The sequence below is a fragment of the Diospyros lotus genome, chromosome 12 (assembly GCF_014633365.1).
Source record: "Diospyros lotus cultivar Yz01 chromosome 12, ASM1463336v1, whole genome shotgun sequence".
In the NCBI taxonomy this organism is placed as follows: domain Eukaryota; kingdom Viridiplantae; phylum Streptophyta; class Magnoliopsida; order Ericales; family Ebenaceae; genus Diospyros; species Diospyros lotus.
Genome location: NC_068349.1, coordinates 33,273,696 through 33,300,053, shown reverse-complemented (window position 1 = coordinate 33,300,053; position 26,358 = coordinate 33,273,696). Strand labels below are relative to the sequence as shown.

The window sequence follows — 26,358 nt, the reverse complement described above, 5'->3', positions numbered from 1 at the left end:
TTCTCATATGCTGTTGGACCCATAAACAACAAATTCTAGCAACTAATTGAACAGAATTAGGCAACACAATAATGTGCCTTCAACATCTAACCTTTTACCCCTTATAGAGAAAAACCAAGAAATGGGCTTCATCATGCCCTTCCTCCTCACTCTTCTATATATATATATAACTCAAATAATCATTTATAATGGTAATATAAGGTAAATCCAAGCCTAATTGGTTTGTTATGGAATTTGTCAAATGCCTTTACTTGAAAATGCAACTCGATCAAATGCTTTTAGAGTTTTGATGTAAGAATTTATGATGGGACACGTATGGTTCTTAATTAAGAAATAATTAAAAATATCATATCTCTAACTTTTTAAATTTATTGTAAAAAAAAAAAAAAAATACTATCCCAAAATTATGGAGACACTTCTCTTAACCTATTTAGTCACTCAAAATTGAAAAATCTTGAATTGAGGATAATATCACTTGTAATACAACACTTGTACTTGACCTGTGACATCATAATAAATTACTGCCTATCAAGGTAGCATTTATTTTAATGAATAAAATAAATTATATTAACATAAAATTAAATATTTTTTTAATTAAAAAATAAAATAATTAAAATAAATCTGAAAAATATTTCAAAATTTTTATCAATAACTTGTTAAATTTTTTAAAATATATTAAAAAAACATATTAGTCATTTTTTCTTATCTATAAGATCCTAAATAAATATATCTAAAAGAAGAAAAAATAAATTTATCTAAATAATTTAAAAAAAATCATATTATTTCTTTTTATTGAATTATAAAATAAATTTAACAAATATAATAAAAAAATACTTTTATTTAAAATACTTTTCATATCTCACAATTTTTTTAGTTCATATTTTAGTTAATAAATATGAAGATATATTTAACATCAGATAAACATATTTTTGCTTTGTTAGTCTCTATTTCAATGTTCCTATGTTTGATAAACGGAAAATACTAAATTTATTGAGATGACCGTCTTTACGCGGCTTCCGATGCTCATGCTTTCAATTATGTCATGGGAGATAAATCGCAAGTTGGGCCTTTCATCCTTACGTAGGGCGATAATCGAACTCGCAACCCACTGAATTGATATCGACATATTACTCATCTAATTGCTCGACGTATGCTTGAGGGCTAAAAAATGCTAAATTTATTGTAATGATAACAAAACGCACAAGGGACAAAACACATATTTCCAATCTAACTTCCAAGGATCATGTATTAACAACTGGAAACACCCAGAAACCATGACAAAAAAAACCTAAGGAAAAGCAGAATTATACACAAGGAAAAAAGAGCTCCCACTATATTCATATTGCTTCCGAAAGCTCATTTCAGGAGGATGACATTGATTCTTCCTCGCAACACCTACCTTCAGGAAGGCTTATGCCTTTCGAGAAGATGAAACTGTCAGCTACACCGAAGGCGTGGGCTATCTGAAGAATTGCTGTTTGACATGCTTCAGCTGTGGGCAGGAGAGCCTCCGGAAGGTGAGGTACGCACTCAGGAACAAAATCTTCTTTTTGGTAAGTAGGAGCATAGAGTTCCAGTACTGCCCGACAAAATATGAATCTGCAAAATTTGCAAGGAAATTACCTCGTGAACAGACATCAATATATCCAGGAGAAGTTATAGCTGAGGAAACAAATCTATTGTAAGAAAAGACGGAAGAGTTCTTCCAGGGACTATTCCATTGAATTTCCATCGATATTGGTACAAGAGGCACCTAATTAAACATTTCAACTAGCTTGAAAAGTCTACAATAAAATTCTGCCATAAATGTGGTCTCAAAAACTTCCTACCAAACTCACTTTTGTGGAAATGTCACCTTCAGGCCTGAAGAAGACAATTGAACCCACTTTTTATCCCTTCCTCCAGACAAAAGTTAGAGTCCTTTCTTTTCTTTTCTTTTTCACATTCAGAAAAAAAAGGGGGTAAAATGGGGGCAAAGATGGTTGCACTCCACTAGGACTAGGATGCAGCCCAAGACCCCCGAATTAACTCCATTTTCACTAGCTCTCATTATTCCCGACTGCTATCCTCTGAAATGGGTACCTAAAAGTTACCTAGAAACTAAGCAAATACACAATTTGAACAATAAAATCTAAGCTCGGAAACCTTTTTGGTTCATCCAATTTTAGAGATCATATCAGACATTTCCTCATATGTTAGGGATTTGAACAACGCCACCAGCATAGCAAGCCTTAATTCTATTAGGTAGGGTCAACTACATGAAAATCTAGCTCACTAATAATTTTTATTTATGGACATATGACATAACTTCCATAAGGCCCTTATCCATCATATCATGCTTAAGAGTCACCCCTAAGTTTTTCTTGGTCTTCTTCAACCTCTATTGCTAAAAACATGTTCCATTTCACCCACCCTCATAGGAGCCTCTGTTGGTCATCTCCTCCCATGACCAAATCATCTTAATCATGTTCCACGCATTTATCTTTAATAGAGCTATAGAGGTCACTCCAATCTTATTACAAATAACCTCATTTCTAATTTTATATTTTCTTGTATGTCAATAATCAACTTTCAACAAAGCCAGCGCCAGAGGACTATAATAAGCTTGCAAGGAATTTATATGTTTACAATCAGAATACATGTCAGTCATCCTTGATTGCAAGTGTCATTTGCCCCCCTCTACTGATGAGAACGCACAACCATTACCCTTCGGTGTGCACTGGCTAAATTCAACAAGCACGTGCCATAAGCATGTATAAATATGTGTGTGCGAGCTCGTCCTTATGGAGGTTTGAACATGGTCTTAAAGAAGATTGCTATGGTTTTTTACTATCAAGCTAACATTTGACTATTTGAGAGAATATTATGGATTTAGAATTGGGCCAAAATGACAAAGTTGAAACCAAGGAATATATGTTACATCAAAGGACCAACACTACAAAATTATCCAGAATTTTTGACAGATTCACTCTAAATATAAATAGTTTGGAAAGTGTAAACAAAATCAAAAATGTGTTTTGAAGACAAAACAAACAGGTTAAAGGACTATTTTATTCTGTGAGATATCCTGCATTAGTTTTACCATTGATTAGGCTAGGCTCCAAGAAATAAATCAATAGAAAATTTCAAAATATTCCCAAGGAAAATTTTCTCACTCTGAAATCACAAGTTCCTTTCAGTTTCCAGTAAATCTTGGAAATACACACAGATTTTATTTTCTTGTTGCCACATAATTTTACAGTTCAAAATGATAAAATTCCTTCAACTTCAAGAATGCGTTTAGTTTCTGTCCGGACTGGTCCGTACATTTACAGTGAGGTGCATAATACTTTCTTAATTGATTCATTTAATTTTACTTCCACCTAGAACTTGTCAATTAAGATTATTAAAACAACAAATTCTAAAGCTACTAATATTTTGAAAAAAGAAAAAAAAAACACTATCATGACTAGGCATAGAAGTGAAAACCTACCAAACAGAAAAAACCTTAGAATCATATAAAGTACCGTAATAGAAGCCTCCTCAGAAATGGATCATTTAAAACTTGAGACCAAACAGGATCAAGGGGTTCTGATGCTGCTAACAACGACCCCCAATCATTTAATGAAGACGAAAGCAAGTCATCTGCTTTGTTGTATGCATCCTGAAGCATACTTAAACTTTAGCAACAAAATTATGCAATTAGGAAACAAGAATTGATAACAGTATTGACAGCATGTACCATCTCAAGATCAGAGCCAGAAATTCCAAGCAAGAGGCAAAAGGCTTGTAAAGGAGTTGTAAGAAAACAGGTGAATAGGCTCCCACTTGGAAGACAAGAAGAATCTACAGCGTTGGGGATTGAGCTTGGAGATAGGAGCATTGCCGGTTGCTCTCCTTTTGCAGCTTCATTTATACTCTGCCCAAAAAGGAAGCGGATAATCTTCAATATGATTTTAGCAAACAAATGAATGAGCTACACTTGTTTAATAATAAATCTGACTCCAAATCTTTTAGATAGAAAATGAAGCTGCCAGCTCAGTGGTTTTCTTTAAAGTTGTAAACATGAGGCAAACCATTTTCTCTGATACATGTTACCAAAAAAGAAAAACTGAACAGATACCTTGAACTTCATTCATGTTCCATATGATCATCCTTACTGCTCTGAGTAACCAACTTCCTCACATCAGAGCTCAAGCATAACAAATGGTAGAAAGTTCATAGCACAACTTACTTTTTTTTTTCTTCCGCTCATAAATCTATTAACTGTTAATAGATAAGATACAAAGTTTCTTATCTGTCTAAGAAAAAGGATTACTGTGAGTGATGCCAATGCTTAGGCAGGAGCAGGACAATAAAGAAGCCAAAAGTTGCAGATGGAAGAGTCCAAAGATAGCAGTTTGACAACTAAAATCATCAGCCAGGCAAAAGAATTTTCCTAAGATGACATAAAGAAGCCACTGAATTCAGTTCCCCTGGCCACCCATGGGTAATAAATAGACCTTTAAGCAGCAACAAGTTCTAAGATTGATTGCCAGTAGAAATCGAGAGTTGTGCTCAGTTTCAAACTTCTTTAGCACTAAAGTTTCAGTCATTAACCTCTCTTCTAAATCTGCAAGAGCCCCTTACACGCCACCTAATATATCCCTTTGAACCATCATGGGTCACCTATAACCTCCTCGTCAAAGGCTCTACAGTCCACCGGGGGAAAAAAAGTAACTTTCACGAATCCCAAATTTAGTACCTGTATAAAATGACAGCATTAACCCAATCTAAGGGACATAACTAATTAATGAATCCAAGCATACAACTCAAGTATGTGAGACACGAGTGACCCATAAGCTCATCAATGGATATTGATGACTCCCTGCGTGTTCATCAACAGAAGCCTAATTCCCTTGGTGAATATGCTAAAAACATCTGATATCCCCCTCCCTCTCATAGACCAACCCAAGTAAGGCCATCATCACCACCTGATCCCACTGAGTCATCCCACATCTCCATATCGGTGCTCACAAAACCACCTTTCCATGTCTCTCAGACTCATCAAATCCGAATCACCACCACCATCTACCAATTCAAAGCATTGCAAAACTTCCCTAAGCCAATTCCATCAACCAAATCACATCAGCTAGCTATCACCACCTACCATTGGCCACCACAGCAATCTTCTTTGAGTTTCTAACCAAACTCAGGCAGTTTTGGTCTTTTTTGGCCCCAAACAGGCATATTTAAATGCATTTACCAAACTCAGACACTTCCCTGAAACTTTCCGCTGACAGTGATGACTCAACAAGAAGTGACTACCAACAATGCCACATATTTCAGTGGAGCAATGAAGTCATCAGCAATAGCTCCAATCAAGTTCTACCTATGACTTCAAAAGCACCTGGGTTCAGAACTATGGTTTAACTGTCTAAAGTTTGGGTTGGAGGGAGGCAGTTAGAAAAACTCCCCACCCATGATTAAGAACTCATCACTCACACCAAACCACCATTTACACATACAGCAAACATACACATCAATTTCACAATCAAATGCTATAATCATACCCACATGGAAACGTGGTAATTGGTTAATCAATTTGAATATCTCAGATCAATTACTCAGAAAGAAGAAAAAAGAATATTGAGAATGTACTCAGAACCAAAGCTTGATGGTTAAAGTAGAGAAGTGCATTAAGGATTTTATACTATAGTAAAATCACTTTCAAACTAAAAATCAGATGACTATACGAGCACCTTTGTTGTATGGCTCAAAAATGTTAAGAATTTAAGTATCAGAATGTACAAAATATGAGCATAACTGAAATGAAAATGTTATGGTGGATGTGCAGCTATAAAATGTTTTGGTAGAAATGAGACTATATGCCATAATGTTGGAATCACACTTATTGAAGATAATGCATGATATGAAATTAAGATAGTTTGAACATGTGAGAGAGCCAATAGACTCACCTGTGAGGTGAATGGATGGAACAAATGAAGTTTGCAACAAAAGACGTAGAGAAATATTAAAGAAAACTTGATGAAAAACCCTTAAACATGATATGGGGTATAATAGTCTAATAAAAGATATGGTCATAGACAAAGATTGTAGAAAAGTTAGAATGCATGCAGTCCACTCCACCTAATAGGATTACGGCTTTTAATTGTTGTTGCTAGAGAGACAGGGAGACAGGCCACTAAAAGGAGAATGATGGCTGGGAAACTGTTTCTACTGCTCCTCTGCATATGACTATGTTTTGTCACCTAGTACTATTTGTACATGCACTGTCAGACAGGGAGGCAGCTGTCCCTAACAAGGACGGACTGAAACTAAAGAATGGTCACTGGTAGGTAAAGTAGTTCTTATGGATACAATATTCTTTGATATAGGAGAGGGCATATAATATATATATATGTGATCCAGAGGATTTGAGTTTAGGGGAACCAGTTAAATGTTTCCCTGACCTACCAAAAGCCATGGATGTCACTGGCAATATGTTCTAGTGGTGTAGCAGGTCATGTGGTGTGGACATGATGGATCTTAAAGAGGTGCTATTTCCCAAGGCAAATTTAGTTAATACTGATGACAGAATATACTACAGATCTTGGATTCAGTTCACCTGATTGAGAGAAAAGGGGAGAAGAGAGAAGTACAGCAGTTCAGTTTGCTAGTAAAAGAATATTGTTGCGACAGGATTGGCTGGTCAGATGGTGTGTGTGTGTGTGTGTGGGGGGGGGGGGGGGGGGGGGGGGGTGGAGCGCTACCAAGGAAGGCTGAATGGTCTCAAAGAGACAACAGAGAATCCATTTGCTTGGATTTTTTCATAAGCTTGTCAGTGGACTTAGTCATAGTCCAATGGTTATCTTAAGGCCTTTTAACAGGAGAGAATCTTTGCACAAGTTATAAAGCATGAGAGCGGACACTAATTACCAAAACATTAACACATACATCTCTTGTTTGACCAAAACTCAGGAGAGATTAATGAATATTTCAAGAATTAAATATATAACATATTAAAAAAGGGATAACATGTGCGTTTAGGTACTTATTATCAACTCATACAAACAGAGGCACTAAGTTGCTTCTTTTTTTTCTCTTCTAATAAATCTAAAATTCACCAATAAGGTTTATTTTAGTAAAATATTATAGTCATCCTTTTTTACCTTATTCTTGGACAAGTTGTGTTCTGAATACTGGGTCACCAACATGGTGTCTGTTAATATTACATACCATAAAAATGTCTGTATATATGTCTATATTTCTCATAAAAACCAGAATTTTTTATCAAATAGTTATTCCTTGGCCCGAGGGAGGGAAGACATGGAGAGGGAGAGGGAGAGAGAAAGAGAGAGAGAAGATGAGGAGGAGAAATAGAGTAAGTGGTAGCCTGCTTGCCTTGAATGCTTTACTCCTGTCACTGTCAACCACAAAAAACAAGGGCCTTCTTGTGAATGGAGTGAAGTCACAAGGATAAATGCAATCTGAACCTGAAAATGGAAATTTTACATTAGAATAAGGGTAAATTACTCTCAGCACCTTTGAGATTTGGCAAAAAGACACAAAACCCCTTGACTTATAAGAAAAGTCAAGGACCTCCCTTGACTTTATGATCACACATCACTTTCTCCACTGCCGTGAGAAAACGGTTGTTAAATTTTTAGAAATGCTTAACATGCCCCCCTCTCTCTCTCCTCTCATTCTCCAGCAGCCATAGCAGCTGCAAGGCCTCTCTCTCTCCCTCTCCCTCTTGCTCTCTTACACCAGCGAGGGGGGTTGCAGGACCCGTCATTAGAAGTTGAAGAAGCATTCTGCTGCTGCCTTTGACAAAACAACCGTGATTGTTTGCCAGATCAATTGCTGAAAATCAGCCATCATGGTTGATTGCTGAAGAGGAGACCCATCCTCCTTTGCCGCCCACGCCCATTGCCTGAGGAAGAAGAGTGTTCATGATTGTAGCCAACGTTGAAGACCAACCTCATTGATAGAAGCAGATCATCCCTGGGTAGCCACTGTCGTGGATTCCATTATTGCTGTTAATTAAGCAGGGGTTGAGGTAGATGAAGACCCAATTGGAGAGAAGTTTGAGTGTATAAAGGGAGGCAAGCCCCCATTTGCACTGTAAATCCAATTTGCTCCCTTAACAGACGTGTATGTTAGCAATTCCATTCTCCACTGGTCTTTTCTTGCTTTTGTTGACTACACTCTGATCTCTTCTCATTTCCATTCATACAGATTCTCTGTCCCAACCTAAAACTTCAAAACCCTAACCCCTTAAAACCCTTTGCTAATTGTGATCGCATCACCATCTGCTCCTAGTTTCTCCACTTCCTTTCACTGTTACTGGGCAGAGTCAACTCACTTTGTCTGATTCCCCAGCTTCTGATACCACTGGACTCACACTCCAGCGGGGCAGCTCACTGTACTCAGGCATCTCAACTCTTCAATTGTGTCCAATGGCTTTGTGTCCCCCAACAACAGCAATCTCTAATATGAGCTCCAGCACAGGGTGTCGCCCTCGCACCACCACCACAAGGGATCCTCACTGTTTGTGACCCAACTGCGACCCTCATCAATAGGGTTGCATCTGGGCCTGGTGATGTGGGCAGCCGCCATTGACATATTTTTTTAATTTTTAAATGTTTATATATATGTAAATCTTTATCTAATATATATTTATTACTCATTTATTTAATTTATATTTATATTTTAGTTTCAGTTTATATATATTTTTGTAATTATAAAAGGAATTTTGTAATTAAAAAAAAAAAATATATATATATATAGAGAGAGAGAGAGATGTAAGAAAGAGAGGAGAGAGAGTTTAAAAACCAGGGGCTAAATAGTCGGCTTACATAACGTGTAAGTGTTAACAGCAAGGGGTCATTATTATTTCTAATAACTTGGGAGAGTTTTGTGTTTTTTTGCCAAACCTCAGGGGTGCCAAGTGTAATTTACCCTTAGAATAAGTAGCATCCAGTGCTGGATCAAACAAAAAGCAATTAATATAATTGGCAAATAAACAGAGTACATCTCATTCATTAAAAAATCTTTAAGTAAAGCCTGGCCAAACCAAGAGCAATCAGAAAATATGAAGCATATAATGTGAAAGCAACAAAATCTGAAAGTCCAAGAAACCACTTCTTCTCTGTAAGACAGTCATTTATCTAAGAAAACTAGTGGAAGGGAAGGAATCAGTCCATCAATCAAAAGAAAATTTATCTCTACAATGTCAGCATGCCCAAATGATGTGTCCTCTGTAAGAATGAGATTAAATCACCATTACAGTCCTACGTCCTCCACCCCCACCCCACACAAAAAAAAAAAAAAAAACATTCCATGCCAACCCCTCTATACCATATCTTGTCACAGCAATACACTTTATATGCCACACAAACAGGGTAAAATATTCCCACACTGTATCAAGTTATCTTGTCACCAATTTTGACATATTTTGTCATAAAGGCTCACTTGGTCAAGATTCAGAGAGGTTGCAGTGCAAAGAAGAAGAAACAAGAAAGGACACAAAATAATTTCTATGACTGGCCAACCCAAGAATTCATATGAAGTAATGATCTATACCTTCTAAGTGTGAACTACGTAATGAAAGAAACAGTTGACCAAAAATACTAATCCTCCATCTCCTTTCCATTTCTCATCAGAAATCTTTAAAGGACTTACATGTGAAAGTGAGGAACTACTCTGGTCTTTTCTTGTCATTTCTTAATCCAAAATCACAGAATGCCCTCAAGAGGCCTTTTTTTTTTTTAGAAAAACCAATTAGGTACATTATAATTTAGGAACGACATTCAAAATGAATTCCCAGTGTTTTTCCTAGATCAGAAAGAATCATGATTTTAGATTGGGGTTCTCCATTTCTCAACTTCTTGATCTTTATAATTAAATTTATGACAACTTAATCTTTCAGTGGCTGGAGCCCTTACCACCATTATCATCTGCAAATATTCAAATACATTGGAAAATAGAGAAAAATACAATTTAACCCACAACTTTAAAGTATACATGGAATAGTCCACATTTTCTATGATGGGTAAGTGAACTCTGACATGATTGAGTACATATCCACAAAAACTTGGTTGAACAAGGACACTTTCTGGAAAGCAAACAATGCAAATGAATTTTGATAACTCTTTAGTTTTCTGACTTTGGGTGCATATAGCCATGGTTAAAGAGCCTCTTGAAATGCCAGCATCCAAGTAACAGCAGCCTTCACTAACATAGCATCTCGAGGTAAGACCTTTTCTTTTTTTCTTTTTTTTTTAAAGTATTTCTTTCATGTAATTGCCCGAATTAATTCAAGCTAAGGGAATAAGCCTAGAAGAAATGCCTTGACTGGTGGTCATGCAGCAAGAGACTTAAGCATCAATGAAGTTGGTGATGCCTAGAGAGATGAAAACAGAATCAAGAAACTCTTCCGTGTCACAAGAAAATAATTACAACTGTAGTCAACCTGAGGAGACTTTAGTGCATTTTTTTCACAAAGAAATCCAATAATCAGAATAGAAAAAGCAGGCACAATCCACGTTCTCATGTTTATTGACCAAGCACCTATTTTTAGTAAATTGGACAAGATACAGAAAGCACTACCAAGAACCAACGTGACTAACCTATTTTAAAAGAAATACCTTGCTACACAGAATCTCTAAAAGTACAAAAATATTAATAACTGGTTTATCATTACAGATTCAGACTTCAGCACAATCTTGGGAAAATGTTTTGAGGCATCTTCATAATCGAAGTGCAAGATTAGCATTGACCACCATGGGGCCACCAAGATTAACTCTAGACCAGGGATATGGAGCCGAAACAAAGACACATGTATGTGTCAACTTGGCAATTTTCAAAAAATTAGGGCACAACACAGTGCGGATATGACTAATAATAAATTATTCAAATGAACTATATCTTCCTAAGATGTCATTTCCATATATAATTTTACACTTACAAGAATGAACTAGACGTCACTAGCGAACAGAGACATGGGCAATTTGCCGAGGCCAGCAAGTTGGGGAGCTGAAATAAGACACCATAAGGAAGCTCATACTGTATGACCTAATTAGGTTGTCCAAATTAGGTCATCCATGCCTCAAAGCTAAAGGCATGGTCACATGCAAAATGCTATTGCCAGATTTACTAAAACATGAGTTCTTAATGTCATGCCCAGGAACAAGCATAAATAACAGGAGGAATAGGAAATGTGCATGCTGAAGACTAGACAAATACTAGGAGCTCAAATGGTGAGTTGCTCCTATGTTATTAGGGCTAGAACTGGATGCATGTAGAATACCTCCATTTCCACGAGTACCAATATGTAAGCCACCAGGACAATAGCTGAAGCTATCCCCTTTGACTTGCCCAGGAGAATGGTTGGGGCTACCAGATATGCTGCTAGTGCTACCTGAAGCAATTTTAATACATAAACATAGTCATCTGAAGCAGTTTCAGTGATCTCAAATTCAATGAAAAATAACATGTCCAAGAGATAAGCTGAGATGAAAATTTTTGTTACGTGAAGCTGACAAATATATTAAGAGAACACCATCAGGAGGGAGTTCCTCGCACATTGTAGCAAGAACCTGACAAATAAAACACAATTTGTGCCTAATGTCAATAACACTTTGGGATAGAAAATTTGCAAAATAAATAATTTCTCCAAATTCTTCAAGGACATCTTTTATCATGGATTTAGGAAAGAACACACTCTCCATGGTCAAGGAGACTAATATAAACAAAGAAATCTAAGTTATACTAATAAAAATGGTAGAGAACGGGAATGCCCACATGTATAAAATTGGTTGAGAAGGGGGCCAAGCCTTAATCTTACTAGGTGAGATTGACTACATAGATTCTAGCTTGCCAATCATCTCTATTCATGATCATCTCTTTCTGTACGGCCACTATATCCTGCATTATGCCTAAGAGCTTCCCACCAAGTTTTCTTTGGTCTTCCTCTGCCCCTTTTGCTATAGTCTTCTTCTTTTTCATCCACTCTCCTCATGATGCATAATTGTTCTTATTAAAACCAAACCAACAAAAAAGAATCCCCCATACAATTTTACAAATATTTTCTTAAAGGTAATAACAAGTTGTAAATTGGTATTTATTATCTCAAGCTAGATTCATAAGAAATATTTTTGGAGGATTCACTGAAATGATATCAAACTAGCTCAAGCCCCAACAAGAATATGTTAGATAAACATAGATAGGGGAATTGAGTGCAAGCATGTGCTTAAGTGTTGCATTCATCTAATTCGTATTTACAAGTGCACAAAGGATGGATAAAATCATATTTCTTAAATGCTTATTTTATTTATTTAAAGTAAATGGCTTTTATAAGCTTACTTAGAGCTTTTTATGCATGGAGTCATCATTTCATGTGATACAACAGCATATTCTATATTATTAGTGTTTTAGTTTATTTGATTTGCTTAGTCAGTGTTCTAAAACGCGGCCTAGGCGGCCGCCTAGGCGTTAGGCGGACTCTTGCCGCCGCGAATATATGCAAGTCGGCATCCTAGGCGCCGGGCCCGATTAATCAAGTCTAGGCGACCCAGGCGGTGCCCAGGCGACCAAAGCACAAAACAACGCCTAGACACCATTTATATATATATATATATATATAAATATAAATATATTGTTTATTGTTTATATATATATATATATATAAGTTTCATTTGTCTTTTAACTTTGATTTATCTAAAAATAACATGTAATTACATCAAAAACTTTAAAATAAAAAATAAAAAAACAGCAGTCCGCCTAGGCGTCCTAGGAGCTAGGCCCCAGTCTGGCGCCTGACTAGTGCCTAGCACGTTTTAGAACACTGTGCTTAGTTATGGTTAGTATTTTAAGTTATTAGATTTCAGAAAGTATTTTATATTGTTAGCTTTAATGAGTAGTCATGTGACTAGCATGAACTTTAATAAAGATGGATGGCCAAGATTAGAAGGATTCCTTTGTAATCAACAACTAGGAGTTCATTATAGCTTCAACCCTAGTATAAATAGCTTTTTAAGACACCCTGTAAGTCGCCATTTTACTCCAACTGTTGAGGTTTTCTTAAACCCTAATTTTCATATCTTTGCTCTGAATTTGATCTTAAGCTGTTTTAGCCTAATTTCTGCACTTGTTCTCGCAGATTCTTCCTCACATAGTCAAACAATCATATAGTTGTGTTATGGTTTTCACTTGAGAGCCATGGCTCGATGCAGTAGAGGACATGGAAGAGGCAATCAAGTCCCAGACACATAATTGGTTGCAATGTGGTGTGTAAGATATGTTGTGAGCTGTGCATGCTTTCCAATGGCAGGAACATGTGGGAACCAGTATGGAGATTCCAGAAGGTGACCACAACCCTTTTTTTGGCAAAACACAACCCTTATAACATGCCAAAAGGTGGTCTTGACAACCAACTTGATGATGGAAAAGACGAAGCCCTTTCATGATGTTTGAACTGCAGATTTCATGGCACAAGGTAGATTGGAAGAGTGGTTCGTGCACGCACTTGATTTGTCAGGTTGTGGAATCTAAGTAGAAGTTCTTGATTTTTATTGTAAGATTCATGTTGGGACTATTTGGACTGGGAAGCAAGCTTAGAAAATTACTCTTTAAGTGGAAGCCTATGGCCAAAGACATGAAGGTTGCTTTTTTGTGAAGCTGAAACTGAAAGGCACTACCCTTGAATGGTGGAAAAGAGTTTTAGAGCAGTGTGCTTACCAAAGGGAAGCCAAAAATTCAGACTCAGGAACATGTGAAGGCTAAGACACACAAGCAATTTTTGCTAGCTAATTATGCTATGGAGTGGTATGAGATATTTAATTCCTTGAAGCAAAAGGGGATGACTGTGGAGTACAAAATTGACATTAATAATCTATCCATACATGTTGGGTTAAGTGAAACTAATGAACAGATGACCTCACAATATTTGGCCAGTTTAAACCAATCTATAAGAGATGAGATGGGAGTTGTATGCCTGTTTAACCTTGAAGATGTTGACAATATGCTTTAATTGCTAAAAAGATGGCAGTATGATGCTAGACATCCCTTAATGATTTGAGACACTTTTGTGTCAAGCCCCAAGGCTCCAGCTGCTGTTCAAGGCTGGTAAGTGCCCAAACAGCTTCAAGAAAGAACCAAACAAGCAGTAGTCTTGGAAGGACAGCTTCTAGACTTGTTGGGGGCTCAAGTTGCAGCAAAAGGGGAAGGAGTTCATGCATTTTGGAGCTTCAAAGGATGCTGGCAATAACTCTACACAATCTGCCCTTAGATGTTTCAATTGTCATGAGTTGGGCCATGCCTCTTATTCTTGTCCTCAACATTAAGTAATTTACTAGAAGCTGGAGCTGAGCATGAAGAAGACATTGAATAACCTTTTTATGATGAATAGATTGAAGAAGGCAAAAGTCTTGTTGTACAGCGGGTTTTATCTACTCCTGAGATGACAGAACAAGAAGATTGGAGAAGATATAGCATATGTCATACCAAGGTAACCAGTGGGGAAAGGTTTGTGATGTTATTAACAATGGTAGTATGGAGAATATTGCATCGAAGGAAGCGGTGGAAAAGTTAAAACTTGGCAGGGACAAACATTCCCAACCTTACAAAATCTCATGGAAATGGAAGGATCAGAGATTCATGTCACGTTGAGACATTAGGTTCCATTTAACATGGGTGGTGATTTCTATAAGGATGAAATGTGTTGTGATATTTTACCTGTAGATGCTTGACATATTTTATTGGGTCGTCCTCCCTGTTTGTTTGATTGTGATATGGAACATCACACCAAGTCAAAACACTTACACTTATGCACGATAATATACATTTTAGCCTATGAAGAATGAACCTATGAAAGCTACTAAAAGGACAAGACTAGTTATTTTCTCAAGCCTAACTACTTTGAAAAGATGACTTAAGGAATTAGGAGTTCTTGATATGTTAGTTGATAGAATTGTACAAAATGAGAGTGTAGAAGTTTCACATCCACCACAAACTAAGACATTGCTTGATGAGTTTGTAGATATTGTGAGCGCAGACTTGCCCAAAGGGCTACCAACAATGAGAGACATTTAGCATGCAAATAGATCTAATTCCAGGGGCTGCCTTACCTAATCAAGCCAGATATAGCATGTCACCACAGCATTGGGCTGAAAAGCATTGCCAAGTGGAAGCCCTAATTACTAGATGATTTATGTGAGAGAGTAGAAGTCCTTGTGTTGTGCCTACACTACTTGGGACCAACGCGCGTGTACGGTCCCAACTGCCAGGTTATGCCCGTGGGGGCTAAGTGCCTACACTACTTGCTCCAAAGAAGGATGGATCATGTAGGATGTGCATGGATAGCTGAGCAATCAATAAATCACAATTAAGTACAAATTCCCAATTCCAAGGGTAGAAGAAATGTTGGACCAACTTGTCAGGTCACTGGTGTTCTCTAAGATTGACTTGAGAAGCAGTTATCATCAAATTTAGCTCAGGTGTGGGGAAGAATGGAAAACAACTTTTAAAACTCCAAACAGCTTATCTGAATAACTTTTAATGACTTCTGTCCTTTCCAATACCCCAAGCACTTTCATGCCTATGATGATAGAGGTATTAAGACCTTTCCTAGGACTTTTATTTTGATGATATATTAATTTATAACTGCAATGAGAATAAGCATTGTCAGGACCCTAGTCCTAACTTCTGATTTTCTTGATAATAGAATTGAAAGAGTAGGAAAAATAGAGAGAAATGAGGGGGAATCGGAGTGAATAAGAGAGGAAAACCAAGAGAGATGAACGAAAATTAGACAGAAAGTAGGGAGAAAAAGAGAGAATCCAAGGGAAAGTAAGGGAGAATTGCAAAGAAAAGGAATATCTTTTAATTCACAACCGTAAGAAATAACTGTAAGGAAAATAACTACACTGCTCCTAACTGCAAATAATAACTGCAATTAAACTACAATTACTATTATATTTACTATTATATTCTTGGAGTCATGACAAGCATCTACACCATGTTAGAAAATTCAAGGAGGTTCTTTTACCTGAGAAGCTTTATGTTAAACTTAAAAAAGTGCTCCTTTTTGTGTGACCGTGTGTTCTTGGGTTTTATTATTTCAGCTAAGGTCTGAAGCTGTCTCAACAAAGTTGAAGACATAACTAAGTGCCTTACACCTTCCCTTGGAGATGTTTGTAGTTTTCATGGTTTGGCTTCTTTTTACAAAAGGCATTTGCAACTTCAGTGCTATCATGAGGCCTACCACAAAATACTTGAAAGTGGAGACATTTGCATGGACTAAGAAGGCAGAAGAAGCTTTCAAACATATCGAGACAGCCATGACTCAACCACATATTCTAATGCTAACGGATTTTGAAAAGCTCTTTGTGGTGGAGGGTGATGCATCACATGTGGGGATAGGAGTTGTCCTTAGCCAAGAGGGAAGACCTGTTTCTTTTTTCAGTGAGAAGTTGTCTGATGCTAAGCTTCAATATTTGACCTATGCCCTAGAGCTCTATGCTTTGGTTCATGCCTTTGAATATTGACAACATTATTAGTTATATCAAGATTTTGTTGCATATTTAGATGATGAGTTGCTTTGGTATTTGAATTCCCAAAAGAAACCCAATCTAAACATGCAAGGTGGAGTTTTTCTACAACAATTCTCTTCACTTTGAAGCATAAGTCTAGGGAGTCTAATAGAGTGGCCGATGCACTTAGCAAATGAGATTGCTTGTTGGCTACCTTACATGCTCAAGTCATTGGCCTTGAGGAGCTAAAAAATCAATACCAAGAAGATCCTTATTCCAACCAAATGAAGAGAAATTTGCACAATATATGGAGTCACCTAATCCTTTTATTGTGCATGATGGTTACTTATTTTGAGGTGACCAATTATGTATTTCAGAAGGCTTTTTTGCATGAGTAAATCATTCGAGAACTTCATGGAGGTGGTTTGGGAGGACATATTGGGCGAGATAAAAACTTTGGCAATGGTGAGTAAATGTTGCTATTGGCCTAAGATGAACTGCAATGTTAAGAGATTGCAAAAGCAGTGTAGACTTTCCCAACTTGCGAAAGGCCAACCCAAAATACTGGTTTGTATACACCCTTACCACTTGCTACTTCCCCTTGTCCTAGTATTTTGTTCTTAGATTGCTAAAACTGTTAAGAGGGCATGATTCTATCCTTGTGGCGGTTGATCAATTTTCCAAAATGACTCACTTCATTCTTTGTTCAAGAACTATTGATGCATCACATGTGGCTGAATTTTTTTTCAAAGAAATAGTGCGTTTACTTGGGATTCCTACTACTATACCATCGAACAGAGACAGGAAATTTATGGGACATTTTTGCTGTTCTTTGTGCAGGAACTCAATTTCAGGAAGCCTTGTTGATGACATTTGAAGGTTTGGGATACAATCCTTCCCCATGTTGAATTTGCTTCAGCAAGCCACACCAGTAAGAAGACCCCCTTTGAAACTATTTATCATCACGAGCCTCAACGTGTTGGATCATGTGTCATTACCACAATTAACTCAAGTAAGTGAAGATGTAGAAGCTTTTGGTGATCATATTTGGAGGATCCATCATCCATGAAGAGGTACATCCTACCATTATAGCTAGCAATGAACTTTACAAGGAAAATATTGATCAACATAGGACGTTCAAAGAATTCTTTGAAGGTGACCAAGTTTTGGTGCATCTTAGAAAAGAGAGGTTTCCCAAAGGAACTTACTATCAAGAACCCAAGCCTAACTATAAGTTCTTCGATGATAGATTTGAAAGAGAGGAAGAATTAGAAAGAAAAAAGAGAATGAATTAGACCGATTAAGAGGGAGAATTGGAGAGAGGAGAATTTAGACAGGGAGTAGGGTGAAATAAAGAGATCCAAGAGAGAGTAAGAGCGAATTGCAGAGAGAGAACACTTTTTAATTCATCCAAAAGCATAAAATGGGCCAAGAGGTGTATAGCTTTATACATAAGCTAACCACACCTTTTACAGGGCAGTTTCCATGCCTCCAATAGAGGTAACTGTTCCTAAAACTACTCCACAACTATCAATATTCTATAAATAAGGCAATAACTAACTCTTCTGTAGATTAATACAATTTGCAAAAAATAAAAATAAAATATAACTAGCCTAAGTCGTGACATTCCCTCCCCTTAAAGATTTTGTCCTTAAGAAATCTCAGCATTTGGCCCCATTTCTTCATCCAATCCCTGCAACATCTTTCCCTTCTTCTCCTTCATCCAATCCTTCGATATACAGTAATTGCCTCTTACACTGGTGGCCTGGACTGAATTTCTCACCACACCTGTAGCAAAACCCTAGCTGTCTCCTCTGATCCATGGGAAGGGATTTGACTGAAGTATTAACCCTAGGATTCCACCTTGATGTTGCAGTCCCCAAATTTCCTTCCAATTGCTGCCCTGTCGGGGGTTGACTATCTGCTAGGATCTGGTGCCTTTTAAAGATTGCTTCCAAAGTCATTTCTTGTGATCTTGCTTTCTTGGCAGCCTGCTTGACAGTTACAGGCTGCATCATTTTAACAATCGACCTCAATTCATCATTTAATCCACTGATGAAGTTGGAAACAAAATAATCTTCAGTCAAGGCAAGATGTGCATTCATCATTAGAGGCCTCAACTCTTTGAAATGGACTTGGTATTCTATCACTAACCTTTCTTGCTTCAACTTATTGTTGAACTCCTCGATTATATCTGTCATAGATTTCTCACCAAACCTTACACAAAAGTCTTCCACAAACTCTATCCAATTTGTCTCAACCCTCACTTTGTTCCACCCTTGAAACTAGGCATCAGCCATGTCATTGAAGTAGGCTGGTACAAGGTTTATCCTCTGACTTTCAGCCACACTATAATATTGGAATAACCTCTCACACCTCCTAATCCACCACCTAGGTTTAGCATCTTCAAACATGGGAATTTCCAACCTAGGTAGACATGTGTGGGGTGATTTGGGTGAAATCCCCTTATCTGGACTACCTGGTTTATTTCTGGATGTTCCTCATCTTCCTGTGACGTGGAAGCATGACGAGGAATGCCCGCTCTTGCCAAGGTTGGCTCTGAAGTGCCTCCTCTTGTCAAGATCGATTCTGATACGGTTCTTGGAGGGAAATCTTCCGACAGCTGGCCTGAGGCATCTTGAAAAACATTTTCAGGAGCCCATTCAACCTCTGGCTGATGATAGCCACTTCCCTCTCTAGCGACTACACAGCTTCTCTGGTGGCAGTGTTCTCCTCTCAACAACGGCTCAATTCTTCCGGGGTCTACCACAAACCCAAGTCTATAGTGTCCAACCTCGCTTCCAATGCTTCATGCGGGTCCCCTCTACCATTTCCTTAGTCAATTTCTTCTAATCTTCACCCTGAACAGCTAATGTAACTGTCTCCAAATTCCAGTAACTACCCTAAATTGGCTCCAAAAATCGGCTAGTCCTACTCGCCTTCAGGTCTTGAGTGAAAACACCTAGATCCAGCCAAGAACCAAACTGATCTAATACCAATTTGTTAGGAATCCCAACCTGAGAGTAAGTTCTTCAATGAGAGAATTGAAAGAGAGGAAGAATTAGAGAGAAAAAAAGAGAAAGTATCAGACTGATTAAGAGAGAGAATTGAGAAAGAGAGGAAAATTTAGACAGGGAGTAGGGAGAAATAGACAGATTAGAGAGAGAGTAAGGGAGAATTGCAGAGAGAAGGAATACCTTTTAATTCATCCAAAAGCATAAAATCGGCTAAGAGGTGTATGGCTTTATATATAAGTTAACCACACCTTTTACAGGGCAATTTCCACGCCTCCACTAGAGGTAACTGCTCCTAAAACTACTCCACAACTGTCAATAATCTGTAAATAAGGCAATAACTAACTCTTCTGCAAACTAATACAATTTGAAAAATATAAAAATAAAATATAACTAGCCTAAGTCATGACACTTACCATATGCTCAAGCCTAGAAAATCTAGACCGTGCAAGATTTTGACAAGAATAGTTCCAATGCTTCTATGGTAGAGCTTCCATATAATCTTCAGATCAGCCCTATTTTTAATGTTCTAATTATTTGATTGTCACGACCCCAAGTGAAATAGTCAGTTATGTTGTTAAATATTTATTTAGTTGTTATTTATAGTTATGTTTTATGAGTAATTGGGTATTATTTATAATTAATTTACAGTTATGGAGTAATGGGAGAGTAGTGGTGTAGCAGTAACTGCTACTATGTAATTGCCAGATAGCTTTATATATAAGGTTATGCATAGTTCCAGGAATCACATCAGAATTATTGGAATATCAAAACTTAGTTTCTCTCTTACTCTCAAATCTGTCCCTACATTGTTGTCAGTATTCTCCCCCATTTTTGTTTGTTCTCCCTATTATTTTGTCTGTTTCTCCCTCAATTATTCCTATTTCTCTCTCAATTCCAATTCTATCTTCAAAGTAAACATTAGTTAGGACTAAGGTCCTGACATTGATTTCCATGGACTTGATGGAGAGAAAGATAAAGCAACCACAAAGAATAGGTTAATCAATTGCCAAAGAAATCAAAAGAAGTTATTGAAGATGTGCTTGATATAAAAGAGGCTCGTTCTCAACCAGGCAATCTCTATCTTTGATGCCTGTCAAGTGGTTGGCAACCCTCCAACAGAAAGTACTTGGATATTCACAGAAGAGTTGTGGAAAATTGATCCTATCATTTATGATCAATACATCCAAGCTTTCTCGTCTGAGCCAAGTTTCTTTTCAACCAAGTGTAGGCCAATCTAGGTTAACAAAGGACAAGAAGAAAAGGAGAGAGGAAAAACCCAGACCAAGTTAGCCAAACGGAAATGCAGAAGAAGGAGAAGACAATGAGAGGGGAGGACCCAGATCAGGGTTCTCTGGCAGGATGAAAGAGAAGAAAGAAAGAAAGAAGAATTAAGAAAAAACAAAAGAAGAAGAATAGGAGAGTGAGAGAACCCATATCTAAAGAGCTGAATCTGGTTGGTCAGTCTTGCCTCCGGCTAAAATAATCAATGCATATTTTTAAAGAAAATGGCAAAACAGCCTTTTAGTAGATGACATGTAATTTATACAAAAACAAGAGATACCATATGTAATTTGTGCCAAAAAAAAAAAAAAGCGATCCATGCCATTGTTTTTTACTAGTTCAGTTCAGCAACACAGAATGACAAAACCAGAGACCTGTGGATGTCTCATGTTTGAGCCGCACACTGCATTAGCTGCATGCTTCAATTTTTTTTTATTCATTCACACACAAAAAAAAAGATTTCCGTTGGTATTTGTCCTATGTAACACTGAGGAAATAACATGCTTCATTTTCTTTTCTTTTTAACTCAACAAGAAAAAGAAGAATGAACAGTACTTCATTCTGGGCTTTTCTCATTTTTTACTCTGATTTGCTTAGTATAGAAAAGTGTATAGCTAAAAAGAAAATTGGACTAGTTGATACTCACTGCTATATATTGTGTGATTGTTGGGCGATACAAAACAGCTTTACGAGGGTTTGGTGGCAATGTAGGATCAGCAATATCCTGTGAGTAGTTAATGCGACTAGGCCCTGATGCTCCATTTTGAACACTGCTAGCACTCAGCCCACTCAAATGAGCTCCACTTGGCTGATAAAATGAACCACTAGGTTCCCATTCTAGACATTGAAGAATTCTAAAAGTGTCTAGTGTAAGCTCTGAAAATTTGACCTGAGAAAAATAATAACATAGAAAAATGGAGCGGTCACAACTTGAAAGCAGTAAGGGCAGATTAACCAATCAGTTAACTGCAATTATGACTAAGAAAAGAGAAAACAATACCAACCTCACTAGGATAATAGCTAGTCAACATAGCATCTCTTAATCTTAGGTTTCTCTTAGCAGCAGCAACTTGTGGTAGAAAATCTGGATGAAGGTCCAGTACAAGACTATATCTCAAAGGCCTGATATTCATAAAAGCTGTGTCAACTTTCAGAAACTTAACTATTTCCTGAACCACCAGCTTCCACTCTTTAAAGTCAGTTTCCTGGAAGTAGAATAAAAAAAAGGTCATTGAATTCATCCGCTATCATAATACAACAATATTTCTAGAGCCGATGATGCCGGTCATTAGATGAAGGAGTGCATATTTATCTCCCACGCAAATGAGCTATTTTAGTATCCTCGGATTGATCATATGAAGATTGCATGCAATGATGCTGCTTCCGTGCTACAATGTAATTAGTGTAGTTCATAAACATTGCTAAACACATTAAAATAACTTCCTTCATCATGATGAGATCGTACAGATTCTGATATCTCAAACGGAAGAATTCAATTTTCTTTTGAAATACAAATGCATCTATTTAACCCATGGGAGAGGATAGCCTAAAGTGGCAGAGCTAATATTTAAGACCAGTGGGGTCAGTTAGACATAACCATTAAACAAAATAAAGTAATAAAAAAACATATCTATGCTTATAATAATATTTTAGGTGCATAAATTTACTATAACAACTATCCAAGAGTTTCATATTTTAAAAGTTGCATTATTATCAGCACTGTTAACCATGTGCATAAATAATCCAACTTTAATAATGGGCATCCAATAATACAAACTCAATAAAAATCAAATCATATATACCATAATCTCTAATGTTCTATTTGATTCTCAAACAATTGATTATTACTAAATCTAAATATAAAGCTAAGGACATCCTAATCTAAAGTTAAGCAATAACTAACATACCTCAAATGTAGAAAGAAATCAGGAAAGGTTGAGTTTTCTCTCTCTTCCAACTTGGCTTTTAACAAGTGGGGTCAATTTGAAATTTTTCATTTTTTTAGTGGGTCAAACTATAATTGACCTAATTACCCAAAAAAAACAATAATTGACCATAAATTTTATATATGCATAATAAAGAAAACAAATTCCAGTGGGGTCAATTAACCCCAAGCAAATCATGTTGGCTCCGCCCATCATAGCCTACATTAATCATCATTTTAAATACTCCTGATCAAACAAACCCTTGATTAAAGTCATAAGTAGCTTTAGGTACACTTGTACAAAAGCATCGCCATTTCTTGAATCCTATAGGGATTCTTTACGACTAGTAACAGATGACTTCCATTTTTCCAAAGTCCTTAATAGTAATTTATGGACATACAACAAGAATTTCAAGTTCCCCCTCCCATCCAAATGCACAGGAAATGCTTTTATTCCCATATTTTATAATCATTCACAAGAACAGATACAATCCTACAAACCCATCAAAATTATGGGTAAATTTTGGTTTTCACAAAACAAAGTATATAAAAAGTGATGAAGTAATTATATTATTGCGTTTTTATTGTCATTGAAGAAACTAAGTTATCAGGGGTAACTTAACAATGTCCTCAGATATATATCCAGGTCCCAGAAATCATGAGAATGCCAAAACATAATACAAGAACCAAGGTCAGTAAATTGAGTTGACCTGGAAAGTCCGCTTGCAATCATCAACCAACAGTTTGAGCTGATTTACCAATTGGTAGACCATTTCTCGCCGGTTCAACATCAAACATACCATCAAAAACCTTGCAAGAAATCTTAGTTGTTTGTTGGCAAGATTAAGATCTTGAAATAAACCCTCCTTGAAATATTCCCTTGTTAATACAGCTTCATAGAATATGTAAGACTCAGCCAAATAACTAGCATCGCTTGTCCTCATATACTGTCCAAAATAAAGCTGCCCAATTCGAGAAGCAATATCACCAATCTCCCATCTCTTCAGCCCTGCTTCCACAAGCTTCTGCCGATTCTCTTGCTGGAACTTCCAGATTTGTGTGTAGACCTTGAACACCTTGTAGAAGTAAGTATCATACCTAAGAAAATTCCACAAACAATAATATCCCAGAATCATCATCAACATCCCAATTCTAAATAGCAACTTCAATTAAAAATCACAACACCTTAAAACCCTCAATTTATTTTTCATCACAGCACAATAATTAGGCAACGTCAATCACAATTCCAGTCATATGTTTTTTGTCCAAACAAAAAAATGTGGGAAAATGAGTTGAGAAAAATAAAATAGTCATGCAGCAGTTTAATTGATTGGTTCAAATTCTTCCTTTCTTTCTCGTTTCTTTTCTTTTAGCATCCAAAAAAAAAAGGCAATGGCATACCACTGATGGTAGTCTGGCATCAATTCAAGAACACACTAAACCTTCTAACACTATCACATTACAGAGGGATGATTAAGATGGTTTAGAGGCACATGCAAAATGAGTGACTGTCATGAAAGAAGTATGTGGCCAAAGACAAAGAGGAAGACTATGGCAAACCTGGTGAGAAACCAGTATATATAGCATAGGATATAATGATTATCATAGAGATGATTGGAAAACTGGAATTCATGTCACCGAGCCTACCTAATGCGATTGAGGTTTGTGATGTTATTGTTGTTATTATCCGTTCTTCCCTGTCACCCAAATCCCAATATAACTACAACGTCCACTACAAAACAACCACGCAGCTCGGTAAATCAGTTCAAATACTTCCTTGCTTTCTCCTTTCATTTTCTTACAGCAACCAAGTGAAGGATAATGGCATGCCACTGATAGCAGTCCGACATAAATTCATAAAACACTAGAACCTCTTAACACTTCACATTTTAATAGAACAATACCCCCATTCCCCACACCCAGATTGTATTTTTCATGGAAACAAACAGGAAAATTAATGGGAAAATGAAAATAGGAGGGGCGCGACGTAACAGTCTCTCCGAATTAATCGAATACCCAAGAAAACTACAACCTCCAGCACCCAAAAAAAAAAAAACGATTCAGCTTTTGTTCTGCATTTCATTGACACCAGTCTGACACAAATTCCATGACAGAATAGAACTTCTAATACCCTTGCATTGCAATTCAATAATTCCCTCTCTTTTTTTGACACAGATTGCATCTTCCCCTGAAACAAACACGAAAAAAAATAAAATAAAAAGTAGATGGAAAAACCTGCTGCGTTCGTGGTAGGGTAAATCTCTGATCTTAGAGAATTTCTTGTCGGCCTTGGCGACCAGAGACCAGTACACTTCGCTCACCGGAATGTTGTTCGGGTGCTGCGCCATTTGAACGCACACGCCTTCGATCCTTCAACAGCCACTTCGAATCATAAATTGATAATTTGATCAGCGATGAGAGAGACGTGGCGCCTCCTAGGATTTTACCCAATCGACAGTTAGGGTGGACTGCAACTCGAAGAAGGAGAAGACCAAAGAAGAAACTAGACGCAAAATAAGCAGTTTCATCGTACTGTCTCCTTTTATTCATTCCAGTAAAATAAGGCAGTTGATTGCGCTAACATTGAAAAACTAAAAAATTATATTTTTAAAAAAAATAAGAAATAGAAATATGGAGAAACAGTGTAAATAAAAAATTTAGGAATTTTTTAAATATAATTTTTAATATAAGAAATTATAAAAAAATAATTATTCAATCAAATATAAAGATAAATGTTATCATTTATTTAAGCATATAAGTTGTTTCTGTTTTTAACGTGGTCGTTAAAACAACAAAGACGAAATTACTTTCATTTCTAATATCATCGTAAAATAAAAATATATTTTTAATATTTTTTATAAAATATTTTTAAAATTATAAAAATAGTCTAAAATTTTTTTTATTTATATTTTTTCACGTTTTGAGATAAGAAACAATTGAAATGACATCATTTGGGTATTTTGTGTATCGAAGCATACTAGTATTAAATTATGTTGTAGAAATAGACTTATGATTATTAAAAAAAATATTTGGAAATGACCTATATTTGCCAGAGAAAAAGACACTCTCCAACGAAAGATTTGTTAAAGAAAAAGAAGAAGAGTCTCCAAGACATAAATCAAATAGTTATATAAATAATATGTCGGATTTGTATCGGTGGGTCGTGAATTTAATTCTCACCATTTGTAGTAAGGTAAAATCTCACACTTATAATTTACTTCTTCTGTTAGAATTGAGGATATGAATGATGGGAGTCACGCGAAAAAGAAAAGAAAAAAATAAAAGACCGGTGGATTGTAACCCAATATTCGTTGGCAAGTGTAGTGATCGCCATTGCTTTTCCCCTTTTGTCACTGCTACATTAAGACAGCACTACTCCACATTCCTCGTTGTTCCAGTCGTCACAACACAACACCAATGTAACACCTCCTCATTTTCTACAGTTGCGTAAAGTGAGGTATTTCAAAAAACCTAGCAATCTCACATTGCTAAGAGAAAAGCCTTTAAAGTACTTTAAATAAAGTGATCCACTTTATGGGCTTGAGACAAGAAGAAAGAGGCACGGGCTTGCGTGCACGTGAAAATGGCCTAATGAAAGACAAAACAAGCCAATAACTGCACGATATCCCGTGAGGCCTTGGCC

The 26,358-nt window shown here is 36.7% G+C and overlaps 1 protein-coding gene across 2 annotated transcripts; it reads right to left on the bottom strand.

Moving 5' to 3' along the window:
• Positions 1–1,151: 1,151 nt before the first annotated feature.
• On the bottom strand, positions 1,152–25,245 carry LOC127786690 (uncharacterized). Of its 2 annotated transcripts, none has more exons than XM_052314270.1 (10): positions 24,951–25,243; positions 23,426–23,813; positions 21,796–21,996; positions 21,438–21,680; positions 11,495–11,561; positions 11,273–11,383; positions 7,363–7,454; positions 3,722–3,898; positions 3,507–3,643; positions 1,152–1,599 (listed from the first exon to the last, which is right to left on the bottom strand). In XM_052314270.1, the coding sequence occupies exons 1-10, from the start codon at positions 25,061–25,063 to the stop codon at positions 1,362–1,364; spliced, it is 1,767 nt and encodes a 588-aa protein (XP_052170230.1). In that variant the 5' UTR covers positions 25,064–25,243; the 3' UTR covers positions 1,152–1,361. The 2 variants fall into 2 exon arrangements, with proteins under 2 accessions (XP_052170230.1, XP_052170231.1); XM_052314271.1 differs by having other exon boundaries at positions 1,452–1,599; positions 3,473–3,643; positions 24,951–25,245.
• Between the last annotated feature and the right edge of the window lie 1,113 nt (positions 25,246–26,358).